Genomic DNA, 18,125 nt, shown 5'->3' with positions numbered 1-18,125 from the left:
AGAAATGCTAAGAGCAGCATTTTTGAAAATAATATATACCAATCTTCTCAAAAAGGTCATCTCAGCATCATCCTTGTCTGTGTTTAGTCTTCAATTCTTAGTTAGATATTTTGGGTTTAAACTACAGAAAGTAAGGGTTTCCAGTTGAAAAGGTAATGGGAACCAAGATTAAGTAGTACTAGTTCAAGTGATAGATTTTATTGATTTACTTAGTTTTAAAAAGCTTTATTAGCTTGAAATCATGTGGTATCATAGAAATCTTTCATCATGCCCCAAAGATCTGTGACCTATTCAGAGAGCAAAATCTCTTTTTTACAAACCCATTTACATGATTTCTATGAAAAGACTTTGAAAAAACCCCACACCTATCAGAGAACAAGCAAATAACTTAGTCACCAACCAAACAAATGCTGTGAGTACTACTTTTCCTGATACACACTTTTTGATTCTTACACAAACCTTGCCATCTGCTGTGATCTCTGACAAAATAACTGACTTCCGTTCTCAATCTAATGTTTCATTATGACAGTAAATGTCTTACATCTAACATTAAAAGCTACTCCAGTCCCACTGCAAGAATGTATAGGCTTCTATGGTCATTACACCTGTTACAAAGTAGTATCAGAATATTCAGTACTATGAATAAAGGACTTTCTTTTTATAGCCGTTGGTGCAAAACTTAAATAGAAGTAGATTAAAACATTCCAACAGAGCACAACTGTTTAATTTACAGAGAGGCTACACAAATTTTTGTATAAGCTTTTAACCATACATAATTACAAACTTCATTGTGATCTCAATGCTATAAAAACTGAGAAGATGTCCTTAAGATAAGAAAAATTGTAAGGATTCCAAGGAATGTCTGCAAACAAAATGCTGAGAAAAATAAAGTGCTGGTGTATTAAAACAGGAAAAAAAAAACCACATTCAAAGCTAGTTTTGGGATGTAAGTATACAACTAGAAGACAAAGGCAAGAACTAGATGCAACACGTATGCAATTACTTCCACCTTAAAATGCCTACAAGAAAAGAAGCCCATAAAGTGGTTTAGGGAAAAGTGTTGCTCCAAAATTATTTGGCTTAGACCTTTCACAGGGCATTTTGCACCTAAATATGCAAATTAAAAACTAAAACCTACTAAATATTCTTCATAGTTAGTAGCTATTTTTAATAACAGAATTAGGTTGTTGGACTGTTTTTAAAAAAAGAGCAAACATCATATACACCAATTGTGGCACATTCTCAAGTGTTACACACTTGCAACATAATAAATGCTAATTACCTGTTAGAATAAATACTATCTATTTTGTCTGTTAATCCATACAACTCAATCAAGGGTCCAGCAAAGATGAACATGCAAAGTTTTGCTGTAATGCTAGAAAAGGAAACATATAATTCTGAAAACAGATTACAATATATGACACCTCAGTGGAAGACTGATTTTATTTTATTGTCTCCTACCTGATAAATTCTAAATGGGATGTATCGAAATCCATTATCTTCTGGAGGATACTCCATGAGTTTTCGATTTATTGCCCAGAACTGCTCAAATTTATCTGTGAAGGTAAAATAAGACTTTGTCAATATTAATAACAATGGCTTTTTTTCAACCTAAAGAGGTAAATGAGACACAACTGGAACAACATGCAAACTTTTCTTACAGAAGTTTAACCTGTATGAATTTATTTTTTCTATAGTTCTCTTCCCTATTTAGCCTGAAGCCAAAGATAGGTCATCTGCATTGTCCTATGAAAAAAGTGATGTGGTGATTTATTGAATTGAAAGAGAAAGCAACTTTTACTCATATCTTATCTCCCATTATTAAGAAAATATTGGGCTATAAATTATGGATTTCATTACTTCAACTAACAGTGCCTGTTTCTCCACTCCCTGCTGTTACTGGTCCATACTATCTCACCATCTGCTAAAAACATCTAATTGTTCTTAGCTACAACTGAACAATGGATGTCAAGCATAGAGAAACTAAAGCAGGAGAAATACTTCTTAAGTGGTTTACATTTAGACATGTAGATCTTAAAATAATCTGTAACAATGCATGATATGATCAGAAAACACACTGCCAGATTCATGACACAACCTGAAAATAAAATTTTTTGGTTGAAAAACAATTTTGTTATTATCCAAGTAAGCAGCGTAAATAGCCTGCACACCATTTCATGTTGTTCAGACATTACAAGAATTAACAGATTATTACATTTAAAATGTACTAATGACAGCATAGGTCTAAGAGCGATAAAGGCTTTTATACATGCAAATCAATTATTCAAATGAAGCAAATAACTAGCACCGGAACTGATAGAAAGGAATACAAAGAGCTGAGATGAATAAAGCTGCTGCTAGCCTTACTGGAGAAGGCAGCATTAGAAGGGGAAGAGCAAGGGATCAATTTCCTTTTAAGCCCTAACTCTCCAAGACACCAAACACAGCAGATGTTTCTACAGAAGGAACACACAGTCTCCAGTTTTCCCTCCTAGGCACAATGTTCAGCCAAGTCTCAAGAAGCTGGGCTCCTACTGAATATACTCATTACAGAATTCAGCCCCAGCGAAGCGAGGTAAAATACAGAAATATATTCACAAGACAAAGGTTCCTCTTGCTTCCAAAAATGCTGATTACACTTAAAGCAATTGCAGAAAATGAGTTTGAGATTTCCTTCACTCCAGCATACAGCACAGATGCCTGCCAGTGCACTAAAAGGCACAGGTTAGTATATACTGCAGGGTTTATAATACATTGCTTTTCCTGACTGAATGTAACACAAGGCAGGAATTTCCAAGAAACTGTGAACAAATTCCTGCTCGGTATGCTGTAGGAGCATTTCCTGATACTTATCTCAGAAAGTACTTCCACACCCTTGTTTCCTGATTAGCAGCAAGTGCTTCTTGACAGGCACTTACCTGAGCTACAGTCAGCACCACCAGGCAGGCACCTGCCCAGCATGAGGAGCTGCCTGGATGCAGGGTGTTACCCCATCATTCACTGGGCTGGGAGTGACAATGACAGCCCTGGAGCAGGCTGTAATCAAACAAGCCCACATTTGGGAATCAGAGTCAGAGGTTTAGTCTTAAAATGTCCCAACACAAAGGATGACTGCCTCCTCCTCAGGAACTATTTCAGAGGGAAAGTGAAGATTTAGCATGCTTCCTTCCTGCAGTGAGAATGGCTTGCAGCTTTCACTACAGATGTGCAAACAGGCATTCCACAGTAGGCACTGATAGATTTATACTTCAATTACCACTTCTAACTCACTTGAGAAAACTGCTATGGTGATACACAAAACAAAACAACCCAAATCTACTAAAGCTAGTGAGCTTCAGCAGACTTAAATAAGGAATGTCCATATTTGGAGACATCCTACTTGAACAGAAAAAAAGCAAACATTAACTTGATTTACTTGTTTAATGCTTGTATTACAGTAATTAGGAAAGTTGAGTGAACTGTTCTCAAAATTCACCAGAAATGAACAACACATCTTATGGATAAGAAGAAAAAGAAATTATGAACAAATAAAAGACTTGTCAGATGATTAAATATATTGACCCTTTTGGGCAAACAAGGGAGGTTCTGAATGACAAAAAAAACAAAGCAGTAATGTGCAGTTAATTCACTTCTGTTCTTCATTCCTGCTTCCTCACCTCTCACAAATCATGCAAGAAACCAGGTAATCTTATTTAAGGCAGTTAAATTAAAAAATGTATACCTCTCAGATTATTCTCTGAACACTTAGGCAGTGCTTAAGACAATCTATTGTTCTAACCGTTTCTGTACTTTCCAAATATAACAGTGATAAATCTGCAACAGTTGAATTATGAACTCGTTGCATTTTGTAATCAAGCATGTTCTGTCAATCCACCTGATATCCCAGGAATTTTAGCTGGACATAATGAAGTCAGATATCTTAAGATCTCCACTGTGTACAGCATTGTCTGAAGATATCTAAACAAATTTCTCCTCACAACGTTATATTGCTGTTCTCCAAACATTTTTACAGGGATACTGTATCTTCACACAAAACACTTGGGTGTAAGAAAACTAAGACAAATTTTTAGAGCAAGCAGGAGAAAAGGAAAACTGTCCAGTTTGCATACTGATATATATGATCTGGCAAGAGCTTTTATTAGCAGAGCATTGGCTGAGTGCCAGAATCCTAAAGCTCCAAAAGTACAAAATCCAGAAGTGACTGCTTTTCAAAGAATCCTTAAGACTCAAAACTTAAAATAAACAAACAAAACCACTGACCTCCTTAAAAACCTAAGTGAAAGGATTCTTCCTTCTCTCATTTTAATGTATCAATACCCCCTATTTTTGCAAAGTCCCAAGGAAGCTATTAGTGCTACAATGAACTATAATAACTAATTAGTTTATTGGCTAGACAGGACAAAGACAGAAGGTGCCAGCCGGAAATTTAACAATCAAAACAAAACCGAGTTTTCATCCAGCCAGTAAACAAGGAGGAGTCTTTACCTATCAGAAAAAGCACTTTACACACTTGTCTCCCTCCCTCATAAAAAGCTTACGCAGTCTGCATGACATCTAAACGACTGTAACAGTCAAATCTGATTCCTTTTGTTTTTCACAGTCCATCTGTTTTTATGAAAGTGCTTGCTTGAAGAGTTTCTGTATTAGCAAAAAACAGTACTTGCAAAAGGCAGATGTCTCTATCTGAATAACAATATTTAAAGTAATGACAATAAGATTTGAACAGAAGTGAGATTAGTGACAGCATAATAGTTTCATATTTTACTAATCATATTTCTTAAACAAGAGATGATTGCTATATAAATTTGCCTAAAATTAAATAAATGCCTAAAATGAAATAAAAACTTTCCTATGTATTTTATGTCAAAGATCAGAAAGCTAATAACCAAATAACGAGAAATATATCAGCCAAGTCACTAATATTTACGACTATTCATTGCTTAGAAAAGCAGCCACTGAATGCCCAAATGCCAGACAGACATTAGCTTTCAGTACTACAGAGATGCATAGAATCTAAGGAGAGCTTTGAAAAAAATCTATTTACACATTTAGGAAAATTATGAGTTGGCAAAACTACAACGACTTAATGTCACCCATGACAAAAATCTCAGTACACAAATACATTAAGCAACAAAGTAAACTCAAACATAAATTTATAAATCCAGTATGCCACATTATGCACGTAGGGTTCAGAAACCTACCAGTAAAATTATTCACAGCTTTAAAGAACCCATTTAAACCATTGAAAAAATTACTGACACAGGGAAACACTGAGAATTGTTGTTTCCTCCATTAAACCAGGTTGGAGATCCTTTAGCAGTCATTGAAATTAATCCAAATTTGTACCTTGTTATGTTAAAAAGTTCTTGGTAATCCCATCATACTTTATTGTTAATAGAAACTGCTGAACCTCTTACTATTGAGCAGTGTTAACTAAGGATTAGTCCAGGCTGAGGACTAAAAGGCAGGGGTCCCTTTTGCTCCTGGGTCTCAGCCTGAAATGTTCTTCAGGCAACCAGAAAAATTAGTTTCACTCATACATACATACTCATACTCCTACAGTCATTTTCTGAAACTCTAGTGCTGTCACACTTCAAACAACTTGAAATTTCACATGGATCTTGAAGTTAGACATGTCTCCTTCACCCACATGAGGCTATGACAGGATGGATGACTGAGAGGGTAAAAGGCACTGCGCAAGTGCTCACCATCAACACGTGCATTTCACTAAAGCATAGCTTTAAATCTGCATACACAAACAATCTGGACAATTATCACAGAATGGAAAAACATATCTACAAATACTTTGCAATGAAAAACAAGAGAGCATAGAATGCATAAAATCAAGATCCCACTGCAATGTAGTAGGTAAAAGAACAAAAAAAACCCCACCCTAATCTTTAACCTTATCAACAAAAATATTATAATAGTAAGGAATTATTTTGTTTCTCTATTTGATAGTGATGCAACTGCTATCAGAGATTATCAGACTCTAGGCCAGGACATATTTCAAGAAGACTGTTGAGAGGGTTTATAAAACAGAAAGAATTAATACAAAAACAAGGGAAAGACTGGAAATTCAGAAAGGAAATAAAACACTAATTCATGGCTCTTGTATTTCAGCATCTTTTTAGAAACTCAAAAGAAGTGACAATACTGGTGTAGCCCTCAGGGTAGCACATATGCACAGTTTTGTCTGGACTATTCATGGTTTCTTCTTAAAACCATTTATTGGAATAAATCAAACAGAAGCTTGAAACTAAATTGTATCTGTAGCTGCATGCGAGCAATACCAACTTGCAGCTTGCACACAACTACATTCAATACTAAAGTTTAAAAAACACAAAACTTGTCCATTCTCAGTGGTTCACCACTGTCTAACAACCACATGAACCATGGAAGCACCTGGGCAGAACCACACCTAGCACTGAGACCAAGGACTGACATAGTACAAGACGTACAAGAACTGATGTACAAGAACAACCGAAAATCTTCAGTTTGGATGTGCCTTTGGAGGTCAAGCTTTGAAATAACAGCTCCTCACCCTGCCCCAAAAGAGCTGCCTACACAAAGTTAACTGGGTTTGCTCAAGGCCTTGCCCAGTGAAGTTTGACTGTCTCTGTGGGTTTCCACCCAACACTTTCACTCCCCCAGGCCACCCCACCTTCCCTTCGCCATGTACCATCAGACTTCCTGCTGCTCTAACTAGTAACTGTTTTTTGGTAACTGCCCAGTTCCACTGCCAGTGGAGACTAGAGTGAGAGGAGTCTGACTCCATCTTCTCTAGGGGCTTTCTCTTTCAGGTAAAGCTGGTATTAAATCCACCTTCAACTTCCTCATCTTCAGGCTAAAAAAGTCAATTTCCCCACTCTCTAATACAGCATCTGCTCCAGCCCCTAAGAATTTTACCAGCACTCTGCTGGATTCTTTTCTGTTTGCCCACATTCCTTTTGTCCTGGGGTCCTGTCTTAGGTTCCAATGCAAGATGTAACCAGAAGTATGGATTCTATTATCATCTGTTAAAACTAGGCAGTGCTGTGTTCTTAATCTCTTCCATGACCCATCCCTCATAACTCCAGGGGGTATCATCTGTTAATGGGCCAGCTCTTAAAACCAGTGCTCTTTATCTCTTCCAGGACCCATCCCCACTCCAGGGGGATCTCTTCTTCTAATGGGCCATTGAGTCTCACTGCATGACTGATTAAACTACATCATCCCATTGGGAGATGCTCCACCCAGGGGGAGGAGCCAAGCATTCCTACCTGGATATAATCTGAGGCTTAGAACACCACAGTCAGCATTTCTCCACTGGATTCCTAGAAGACCAAACCCATCTACACAGCCATTAGACCTTCATAAGAAAACTACACCCTTCTATGGGATCATTACTTCAACAGAACCACATCTGTCACTGCAGGAGCACTGCAGCCACCATTTAATGGGACTGCTAACAACATTCTGACCAACAGTGTCAAATTATATTCTGACTCTGTCAGTGTTTTTTTCATACTACTGCATTATAATTTTAATTTTCCTAGTAAAGAACTGTTATTCCTATTCCCATATCTTTGCCTGAGAGCCCCTTGATGTCAAAATTATAATAATTTGGGGGGGAGGGGGGCTTTACATTTTTTCAATTTCAAGGGAGGCTCCTACCTTCCTTAGCAGATACCTGTGTTTTCAAACCAAGACAGGTCTCAAGAGGACACAGCAGTCCCAGTCCAGCTTTACAACTGCTGAGCCAAGTGGAAGGCATAAGGGCTCGAGTAGTTCCCTGGTTAATCTTTATTTATGCAATACCACACAATGGGCTTTCAACTCAGTTTCCTGCTCACTATTACCCGCTTCCAGAAAGGTGCTTCCCAGTCAGTCCCTAGACTGCCACATATGGGGTTTTTCCTGTCTCTGGTGCAGGACTTGTGTGTCAGCTTTGGAAGGCTCCAGCCCATCATGACCCCTCCAAATGGTAATCTGCCCTCCAGTCCCTCAACTGCTCCTTTCAGTCACAGACAAACTCACTAAGGGTTAATCTGTCACATACATATCATCAAACTGTAGGGTACAGAGAGCTGCAGCTGAAAGTCAAGGTTACAAACTGTATTTCCTTAATGTTCAAGCAAGCATATTTTCTACTGAGTCATGTTTTAACAAGCACTGCTTTTAACTGCTGTAGTCAAAAAGAAGTCTTCCAAACATTTAGTATACTACTTCCACATTGTTTCCAGGAAGACAGACACTGTATGCATACATAATTCTGCTCACTGGTATTTCTAACTAACTTTATAAAAAGTCAAGTTCTTGTGTGGTATGCCTCAAGCATGAAGGAGCTTTTGTTGATAAATAAATATTTTGAACACTTTAAAACCAATTTTTGTGCTATTCAGATACATTATTTACAGCTGTTACTATAATTTCCCAGCTATTCAAAGACTTGTCTCTAAATTACTTAGTTCACCTAAATTCACCATTCATATTCTTGTTATATAAAAACACTGATAATTACAACTATCAAGAACTTCAGGAAAATTTTGGTACATATCTGATTCTCAGTGACTACTACAGTTAGTGACAGCCTTTTTGAGAGCACAGCTTGAAGTACTGGTATGGCATCATTAAGATATTTATTTCTCTCTTCCATTTTACCCATTGCCACAGTCAAAATATTCTCACTATTAAACACCTAGTTTACTCAGGCATTTTGAAAGACCATGGTATATAATACATATCTACCACTGAAAAGGGAACACAAGTTTACTGAACTTTTAAGACTATCTTCATATATGAGTCACTATCAGATATGGAGAGACAGGACCTTAGAACAGTTTTGACTTAACGTAGCAGAAGCCACAGAAATGTGAAAATATTCCTCATGTCACAGATAGCAAAGTAACAACTTGCAACATAAAAGGACATTTTGAAGACTGTACAAGAAAGCAGCACGTCATTCTTCAGATTACTCCCTGCTTTCTTATAGCATACACAAGGGAACCATACCTTACCAACATTCTTTTCACTTACTAAACGTACTCACAAACCAGAAGTTTCACTTTAAGTACACTGTTTCCTTAACATCACCTCCCTTCATTTCTAGGTCACCAGTTTACCTGGAATAGGTTTAGCAAAGAAAGTCATCGAGATGCATATATCCTACAAAATTTAAACTATTTAATCTATAACAAAATAGCAGGTGATCTCAGAAGTCCAGTCACTTAAAATAAAAGGAAAGCTCTGACAACAAACAAGTATAAGCCATTTTTGAAACACATACCCCACAGGTTGTATAGAAATTAACAACAGGGCTTGCTACAGACTTTCCTGCGAAAGTCAAAGGGAAAAGAATTCCTGACGATTTTATCCATCCTCCAGCTCTCTGCTCCAGTCTAGGATAGCCTTGGAATTTTGATTTCTTCATCTCTAATTAAGCTCTCTCTATATATATGAAAACAAACCAACATAACACCATGTAACTTTCTAACCCCCTTGGCTTTCCCCATACTGTGTTTTTCCTAAAATAAAGCTTTTCTTGAAAGTTAAGGAACCTTTATATTAATGCATATTAATAAATTCAGAAGTTTACTAGCAGAAAGTAACTTATAAGCATTTCAAACTGAAAAACAAGAAACCCTCAACAACTAAAGAAAGTTACATTTAAAAGTGAAGTATGTGTCTTAGAGATAGTTTATATTTTAGTTAGACCATACACATCTTTCAGGAAATGACTTATTTTGAGAGCGAGGGGAGGAAGAAAAGCAGAAGGCAGCAAAAAAAGACCTCAAAGTTTGCTCCTCCAGAGTGTACTGGTTTTCATTAGGCACATGGCCATCTAACGCAAGAGGGTGAAAACATCAGAAACATTATCTCTACCCCATCTCTGGGCAACCTCCTCTGGTGGCAGAGATCTCATTAGGATTGTGAATGCTGTGTTACCTTTTGCTTTCCTTCCTTCTCTGCCTTCATACAGTACATGCCCTCCTTTGAAACCCACAGGTTCTCACTGGCATCAGACAGAGCAGACCTGCTCTGGCCTCCTGTTTGAGAGCAGAGAAGAGAAAGCCAGTGGGGTAACACAGGCTGCCATCAATTCCCCACCTTTGTGCCACAGCAAAGGGCAGCTATTCAAGTAGACACCAGGCCAGAACAGAGGAATAACAAAGCCAAAAGCAGTTTCAGGGGGATGGCAGTTTAGACGCTCGATACTACACCCATATGAGCGGAGCATTGGCTTAGTCATTTGAGCAGAAAGGGTAACAATCCCATAACGCTACATAACTAACAGTGAGGTCTAGGTCACAAACCATTACCAGACAAACCACCACAATCAACCAAACCCCAAACACAACCCACTGCTATGGAAAAAACACCAAAAACATTCCCAGGAAGGCCCTCTCTGATGCAGCCGATTCATTCTGCAGGTCCAGCCTGCTCGAAGACAGACCCTGCTCAACACCAAACCAGCACTGGGATGATTTTGCACAGGGCTATCTGAACCAGTCTAATTCACATTCCCTAAGTTCAATGGTATCAGCAACACCGATGTTTGGTGCGTGCCATGCTAGCTTAACTCCAGAATAAGCACATACTGATGCTAATTATAAGGCAACTTCATGAATTTGGGGAAACTTTTAACTATCAGCCCAGGAAGGTAATGATTGGGTTTTTAAAATCACTTTTAAGCAATACACAAATTTTCAAAGTTCAAATTAATTATTTAATCTTTCTTCACAGTTAATCAAACCTCTACAGATTGAACATGGGAAGAACTCCCCATTTTGGTAGCAGTACAGGGAAGAAGTATACAAGGTAACTTTGATTTAAAAACTAGTAGCTTTTTTATTCATTCTCCTGATAAACTCCAGAAGATTTTCTAAGCAAATTTCAAATGATGAATTGAGACCAGAGATTTGTTCAGCTACCAAAGCATGCTCACCATGAGGTAAAGAACAGCAATGCTTCCATCAGTTCTCTATGAAGAGGAGAAACACACCCATCAAACTGAATGGGTCAAGTGTACACAGCACAAGAAAAGCTGTAAGACGCTTTCTTTTTTGCAGTTTGAACATTTCTAAACAGAAATTATATAACTGAAAACAAACACAAATTCTGCCTCTCAAAAACCCAAGAACAGTTTAGATAAATCTTGGAATTAAATGCAAGACAACACAAGCCTGATTCTGTCAGTAAGGCAAGAAAGAGATATTGAATATTCTGAAAGCTTGCAGGATTCTTCTCCTCTAATAAGAACAATTCAATACGGCCACTTAACTATTGGTAAACCCTACAGCATGAATGAGCATTACATTCTTTTTCCATAGTATTTTCAGTAAAATAATGACTTCATTATATTTTATAATATATAAAAGAAACCTTGAAACAGTTATGAGTTTTTACTTATTTCTCCCATTCATGTATCAGAAACACCAAGTATAGTCTTTGTTGGTTATAAATGATGCCTGTGAAAATTTGAGGGTACAGTTGCTTCTGTTAGTCCACAACTGATAAAAAGCAGATGTGCTGAATCTAAATCCCCTCATTTATTAGAGCCATTATATACTGAAGTTATAGATATTAATTCTTTGAACCATGCAAAAAATACAGCTCTCCTCCTGGAAACAGTTGGGATTTCATTCGTTTGATCCTGAGTCATCAGCAGGCCCAAAGAGTCTTAGAGTTTCAAAGCTGAAAGCCTTTATTTTTCCACTCAAAAGGCAAGAAGAAAAAAACCCACCCACTTGAAAATCCTTTTCATCCATGGTAAAAATGGCTATAACTCTGTTAAAGCAAAAACAGTAGTAACATTTTCCATGAATTCTGACCAAAGAATTTTAACAATTCATACAAAGGAACAAAGGTCAGTATAGCCGCATAGTCTGCTTTTATCGCTTCCCTACCACAGATAGACCTCTGTGGCTGGTCAAAAATGTACCTGTCCCAAAGAAGAGTTCTACCTCAGAAATTATCCGGTTTGTGATTCAGAAATTGTCTATGAAGAGCAATAAAAAACACAGCACAAAATAGAAGAAATAGAAAAAAGAATTCTTTCCTGATTTGGTATCAGATTAACATAAAACCAGAAATGGTGGGAGGAGGGATGTAAAGGTTGATATGAATAACCACCAGCTGCTACCAGCACAAGATTTTCCCACAAATTCACTATTACAGTTCTTCTCTTAAAAGCCATCTACAAGCAACTGGTAAGTTTCACATGTTACCTGTCCAAATAGCTGCTTCTCAGCAGAAATATTTATACCAAATTACAAATTACTTGATAGTGATATTTCTCCAAACAAAACTGGATAGGTTTTTATTCAAAAATGTAAATTGAGGACATGTCTTCCAAGTAATGTTATCACTCATTAAACAAATAACACGTCCTATAATTAAGAACTGAAGGAAATTGCTTGAAGTTGCACAGAAAAAACAGTCTGCAGATGTATCTTTACTTACAAAGCAGTTATCACAAATGCTACTTTCTTTTCTTTTTTGTGGTTATTCATTCTGTTTCACAAAGTGGTTTAAAATTATTACATCTCAAACGAAAGCCTATAAAAACATATTGAAAGATACAACATGTTTAAAAAGAGTTTTCTTGGTTTCACAAGCTTTTCTTGTTTCTCTTTTAGGAAGAGTTGAGAAATTAAAATTAGCATTTGAAAGTATTCAAAAGATTGCTTAAACTTCTCATTCAGGTGTCAGATTCCACAGGTGCAATTTCTCATTAAGTACAGTGAAACCCTGAAATCAACTTTGCTAGGCAATCTCTGTTCTTAACATTATAGAGCAAAACAGAAAAATTCTGCTTTCCCTACAACTGAAGATATTCTTATACAAATAATCAACTAAATAATAAAGCCTAAGATGAGCACAAAAAAAAGCAAGCTGTTTAACTGTCCTCTTACCTTAAATATTGAGAGTATCAACATTCTGTAACTTCTGGTTAAAAGAACTTTAACTTGTACTGTTTCATTTTGCAGGTATGCACAGCCTTGCCAAAGATCTTACCACTCAAACGGCAAATTAAGACAATGCCTCGATTTCTAACTCTCTTTCAATTAAATAAAAAAACCAGAAAACAGAGTTTCTAATAACCATTCATCTTCAAAACTATCACTGGAGTACCTTCAATATGAAAGGCAGTACCACTAAACAACAATGAAAAAAAAAAAGCTACACACTCACTAAATGCACACATTAAACCAAAACTAACTTGGAATCTTCTTGTCTAAACCAAAAGCATGGTTCAAGTTTTTTGCATTCTAAGGTTCTTATGCATTTAATTATTCTTATACATATACAGGAAGATGTTAATTCTAAGTGTTCAGTATTCTGTCTCTCAATGCAGAATAAACATCTTCATACTTACACTAAAATGCTTTCATAAAATAAATTTCCTAGGGTTAATATAAATGACAACTTCAGGAGATGAGAAAAATGCAATGAAAGTGGCATGACCATCCATTCCAGAGAGCAGTTTCTCAAATACCTACAAGAGCTTTTCAACTTACAGGGCTCTACAAACCTTAATACAGAAGGCACTACAAACAAAAGTTTTATTTTGAACTGCAATATTGATACACATCATCTATGCAAAGTAAGAACACTAATTAAAGATCTTGTTCTGAATTATTTTGCTGACTTTTTCAAGTCAGTACTTAGTAATGCAGAAGACCTTGTGAAAGCCATAAAGCAATTATTAAAAATGGCAGATAGAAAAGTAAAATTATTAAATCTACTGGACAACTTTTTTTACAGTTTATCTGTATTGTTTACCAGTGACAACCCATAAGCATTAACTAGAGGAGACAATATCTTATGTACTGTCCAAGTTTGCCAATAATGAATACTTACACCCCAGGTGTCTCCCAAATTAAGACCATCATTTGCACAAAAGTACACTAGATAATATTTATCTATTTTGATTTGTTGCTAGTTTTGGTTTTTTAAAACGGAGTCATGACCCAAACTAATTCCTTGAATAACTTAAGGCACATTTGAATTATCACAAAAATGATGACTTTAATTAAAAAAAACCAAAAACCACCAAAACCATCAATGCTTTCCATGACACTAGACAAAAATTCTGCAGAAAAATGACATTTTATATCTCATGCAATAACTGAAATTTGAAGAAATTATTTATTAGCTTGTTTGACCTGAATATAATTAATACTTGATGTGTTGTATTTACCATTCTGTAATCCCATCCACAATTGCTTATGATCCTTTTTTTGCATTTCATTGATGACTTGACTTTTGTGCTTTAAAGCATCTGCTTCTTTTATACAAGCCATAAAATGAGCCTCAATCACATCCTTAGAATGGCAGTGTAGAAGATCCTTTTCTGGAAAATTCTACAAAGAGAAATGACAGATCAAGAAAAATAAATGCATAACATACCTTGTAAGATGAAGAATAAATGATAACTTTAAATAGGCATAAATTTATGCAAAAGAAGCACACTGGAATCTTCTACTTACGGCAGAACGTAACAACCATTCTCTCACTCTGCTGACAAGAAACAGGTTGCAGTGAAAATGTTTCAGGAAAAATAAAAGCTCAACAACTTTCTGTAAAACCAGAATTTTAACATGTTTTCAAGCAGATATTCAATCTCAGACAATAAATAGGAAAAAACACTGAGAAGTTAGTTACAAGCACCTAATTTATATTTGCTCTCTATGATATTTTATCGACCATTTCTATGCATGCAGTTCCTTGAAAAACAAGCAGAATCACCCACATATATGAACTAGAGTATATCTTACAAACATTTTTCCTTAGAGATACTGGAAATCTTTGTCAGTTCCAGCTTCAACTAATCCATGTGACTGCTAGTCTGTGTGACTTGATTTTATACCCCATTTATTTGGTTACATTGGCACACAGCATTTAGCATTACAGATGCACAACTACCACTCCTCAAATAACTCTTAACCCTTCAGTAAATGGCAACTACCTCTCATAATGAATTTATTAAGGAGTTACAGTAGTATATCTCATTCAGATACAAAAAAGATTTTTTTGGAAATTAACTGAAGTCCAGCATTGTAGAGGTTGAGGTTTTCCTTCCTCCAGTTTTTCTTTTATCAACACATACTATCACTTGCCATTTCATAATAACACAAGCATTCACTAGCACAAATCCAGTGCCTATAGTTTTCAGAAGTTTTAAAACCCACCTTTATTCCCTCCTTAATTTTATTTTCACAATTGCTTATGACCATGCTGAATGGAGCAAACCTCAGAGCCAAACCAGAGTGGTGGCATCATCAGTATTCCCCTTCCTAAAAAGGGCTTGCCACATTTTTATCCTTGAATTCTCATGCTATTCCACCAGAGGCCCTTTCCTCTTAACCCATTACAAACTAGCACTTCAAAAAGCTTTTGTGAGTGACTGTCAAAACCATTTTGGAAACACAAGTACATATAATGGGATATTTTTCAAAGGCTTTTACAACATAGGTAACATGTCAAAGCAGGAGCAATCTAACGCTGGAAAAAACCCTACCTTCACTCTCCCACACAACCCCCCAAAAAATAGTGAAGATTGCTTCAAAATAGAGAAACCCAAAATATCAAAAAGGGAGCTAGGGATTGCCTTACCTGAAAGAAATTCTGAGGATAACAATGATAGCTCCCTCCTCATAAGGTTATTGAGAAGAGTTGGAAATTAAATAATGGAATGTCATATAGTGTTTCCTCCTTATGACAGGGAGAACCCAAACTCTGGAAACTGTGGATCAAAAGGATGAGTATTTTCCAAAAACAGGGGCATAAAGAAAAAATTGCTAATATCTTTTTCACTAAAGTTCACATGGTTTGGCATTGAACTTGCAAAAGGGAATGCCGCTGTTACTACTGGTGTATGTTAAGCTGACTAGAAATCTAAGGACAGAGGTAAATCTTGTCTCTTATATGAGAATGGCCAAGTACAAAGACATTAAAGAAGACAGAACAATAAGGAAAGTTCTACTGGGGCAGACCTTGATCCTCATCTACCCTACAAAGCTGAGTGTCTCAGCAATAATTGGGCCCAAGATTACTAGGAAAACATTACTGGGATGGTTACTTGCCAATTGACATCTGCATAGGCCTGTAAAATACTTTCAGAAGTTCAATTTACTTGCTCAAATAAAAATATGTAAGGTCTCATAACCAATCCAGAACAAACAAATAGACAGAAATAGCATACTTAAAGATCAAAAAAGTTCTTTAAGAATTCAAAGTGAGACACTGGCATCCCTCAAAACAAAGGAAGAAACAGTGGTACGTACCTAATGCCAAGTAATAAAAGACCCTAGAGAAACTGACTTTCATAGTCAAAAAACTGATGTTTTAACCAAGTTTATGAAAACAGTTTTGGTACAACAACTGCTTTGCTACACATGTGTCTAAATATTGAACTGCGGGGTCTTTCTCTTCTCTTTCCACAGGTAGACATCTTCCCGCTGACTTGCTTCCAATGAATTTCAAATTGCAGCTAATGTTACTCCCTGAGGATGACTTCCAGAAATCATCAAACTGTAGTCTGCAGAACAGCAAGGATCTATATAAGATTGGTCAAAGCTAGTTAAGCTACTATAAAGAATCTAGATACAGTAGTAGAACTAGGTGTGGCATGATTAATTTTCCCAGCTTCTAAGAAGTAACACTGTGAAAGACTGGAAAACACTCCTAATTCTCAGTGCTGTGTACACTTTTCTTTAGTGGGAAAATACTGACGCATTTCTATGAAGTACTGTGAGTAGCAGCTGAAAAGCCTCAACATGAAAGTGACTACTTAAAAAAACATTGCACATCTGCAAGAAGCATATGAAACAGTTTCACCTACAGAGACTACCAACAGAAAACTTGGCATCCCTGCTGATTTATCAATCAGGGCGCAAAACAATAAGTTTTATACTTAAATGTAGATCAGCATACTTGTACTTTAAAAAAAAAAAAGCCTTCTTTCTACCTGAAGAAATACTGATCAATCATAAACAACTTACTCAGTTCCCTGAAGAAAGGGACAATTGTAAAGAAACTGGTAGCCACTCTTGGATATACAACTAAGAAATTTGCAAAATGTATTAAGAGATGATGTAAGTAGCTTTAATGCAGTACTTTTATTGGTGTTGTCCTACTCCCTCCATGTCCTGCATCTTTGAAGGAACAGTTATGAAGGGTTGACTCTGATTTTCATAGAAAGCGCGAGGAGTCCCGTTTTTTAATTTCACATATATGTATACCCTTGCAATATGAACTGAACACAAAGAAATAGGTATCGTCTGTACAGAGAAGAGCACTAACGACCTCTCACATAAAACTGTACCAAAAAACATCACAGGCAATTTCAACAGTCTGGTTTCATAACTCCATTCCACCCATATTTTTATCTCAGTTTTAGTTCTCAAAACATCTGTTTATCCTGTGACAGTCTACTTACATTAGACTATATTTACAGAAAATAGGATATTAAAAACCATAAGGAATATATCCAGTGGCAGGGGGTGCATCTATGTATTTGTGTTTAGTTACCATCAGTGGTCTTTTCTTTAAGAAAGTGATTTCAAAAAAACCCCATTTATATTTCTGGCTTCCACAGTATCTCCTAGCAGTTCCACAATTTATCCATGTGCTATATGGAAAAGCACTTCCTTTCCATTCTACCCGACCCAACCTCCATCTAAAAAAACCACAAAGATGATGAGTGCCACATAAGGACAGATGCTGTCTCTCCTGTACATCAGGTCATGGGTGGAGAGGGAGGCACCAGCAGACAATGGCTTCAGCAGAACCTCAGCATTCCCCTCCCCCAATAGTGCTGCTATTTCCAGAGCAGTTCACCATTTCTTATCTACTGCCCAAAATCTGGAGAGGTGGTTACCACACTGAGAACATCAATAGTGTTAAACAGGCCACAGAGTAAAGTGAAATGATTTTAACAGGAAGGGATAGAATTTCCCTCCTTCCCATAAAGCCATACCTGGATAACAAAACCAACTTCTCAGGCCACAGCATCTCATGATTCTCAAACTCCAGTATGCTGCTCAGCCTCATCCTTCTGCAACTATTTAATGCAACTCTTTTTCAACTTTGCAAGATACAATGCATGTAATTTTATTGCACACTAGAAGTACAAATTA

At 36.6% G+C, this 18,125-nt stretch overlaps 1 protein-coding gene across 6 annotated transcripts in view; it reads right to left on the bottom strand.

Moving 5' to 3' along the window:
* ATG5 (autophagy related 5) overlaps nucleotides 1-18,125 on the bottom strand; it is a 113,945-nt gene that overhangs the window by 81,243 nt on the left and 14,577 nt on the right. For 4 of the 6 annotated variants that reach the window (XR_004496460.1, XM_033512853.1, XM_033512852.1 and 1 more), the window contains 3 exons: nucleotides 14,475-14,564; nucleotides 14,186-14,348; nucleotides 1,462-1,556 (listed from right to left, as the gene is read on the bottom strand). Coding sequence is in view for 5 of the 6 variants with exons in the window: in XM_033512853.1 (XP_033368744.1) it covers nucleotides 1,462-1,556; nucleotides 14,186-14,348; nucleotides 14,475-14,564 (348 nt within the window). In the remaining variant the exon portion in view is untranslated. The remainder of the gene's footprint in view (nucleotides 1-1,461; nucleotides 1,557-14,185; nucleotides 14,349-14,474; nucleotides 14,565-18,125) is intronic. The other 2 variants (XM_015621244.3, XM_033512855.1) reach the window with 1 other exon arrangement.

The sequence above is a fragment of the Parus major genome, chromosome 3, assembly GCF_001522545.3.
Source record: "Parus major isolate Abel chromosome 3, Parus_major1.1, whole genome shotgun sequence".
NCBI lineage: Eukaryota > Metazoa > Chordata > Aves > Passeriformes > Paridae > Parus > Parus major.
Note: the sequence above shows the minus strand (reverse complement) of the source record. Positions and strands in the feature narration are given on the sequence as shown.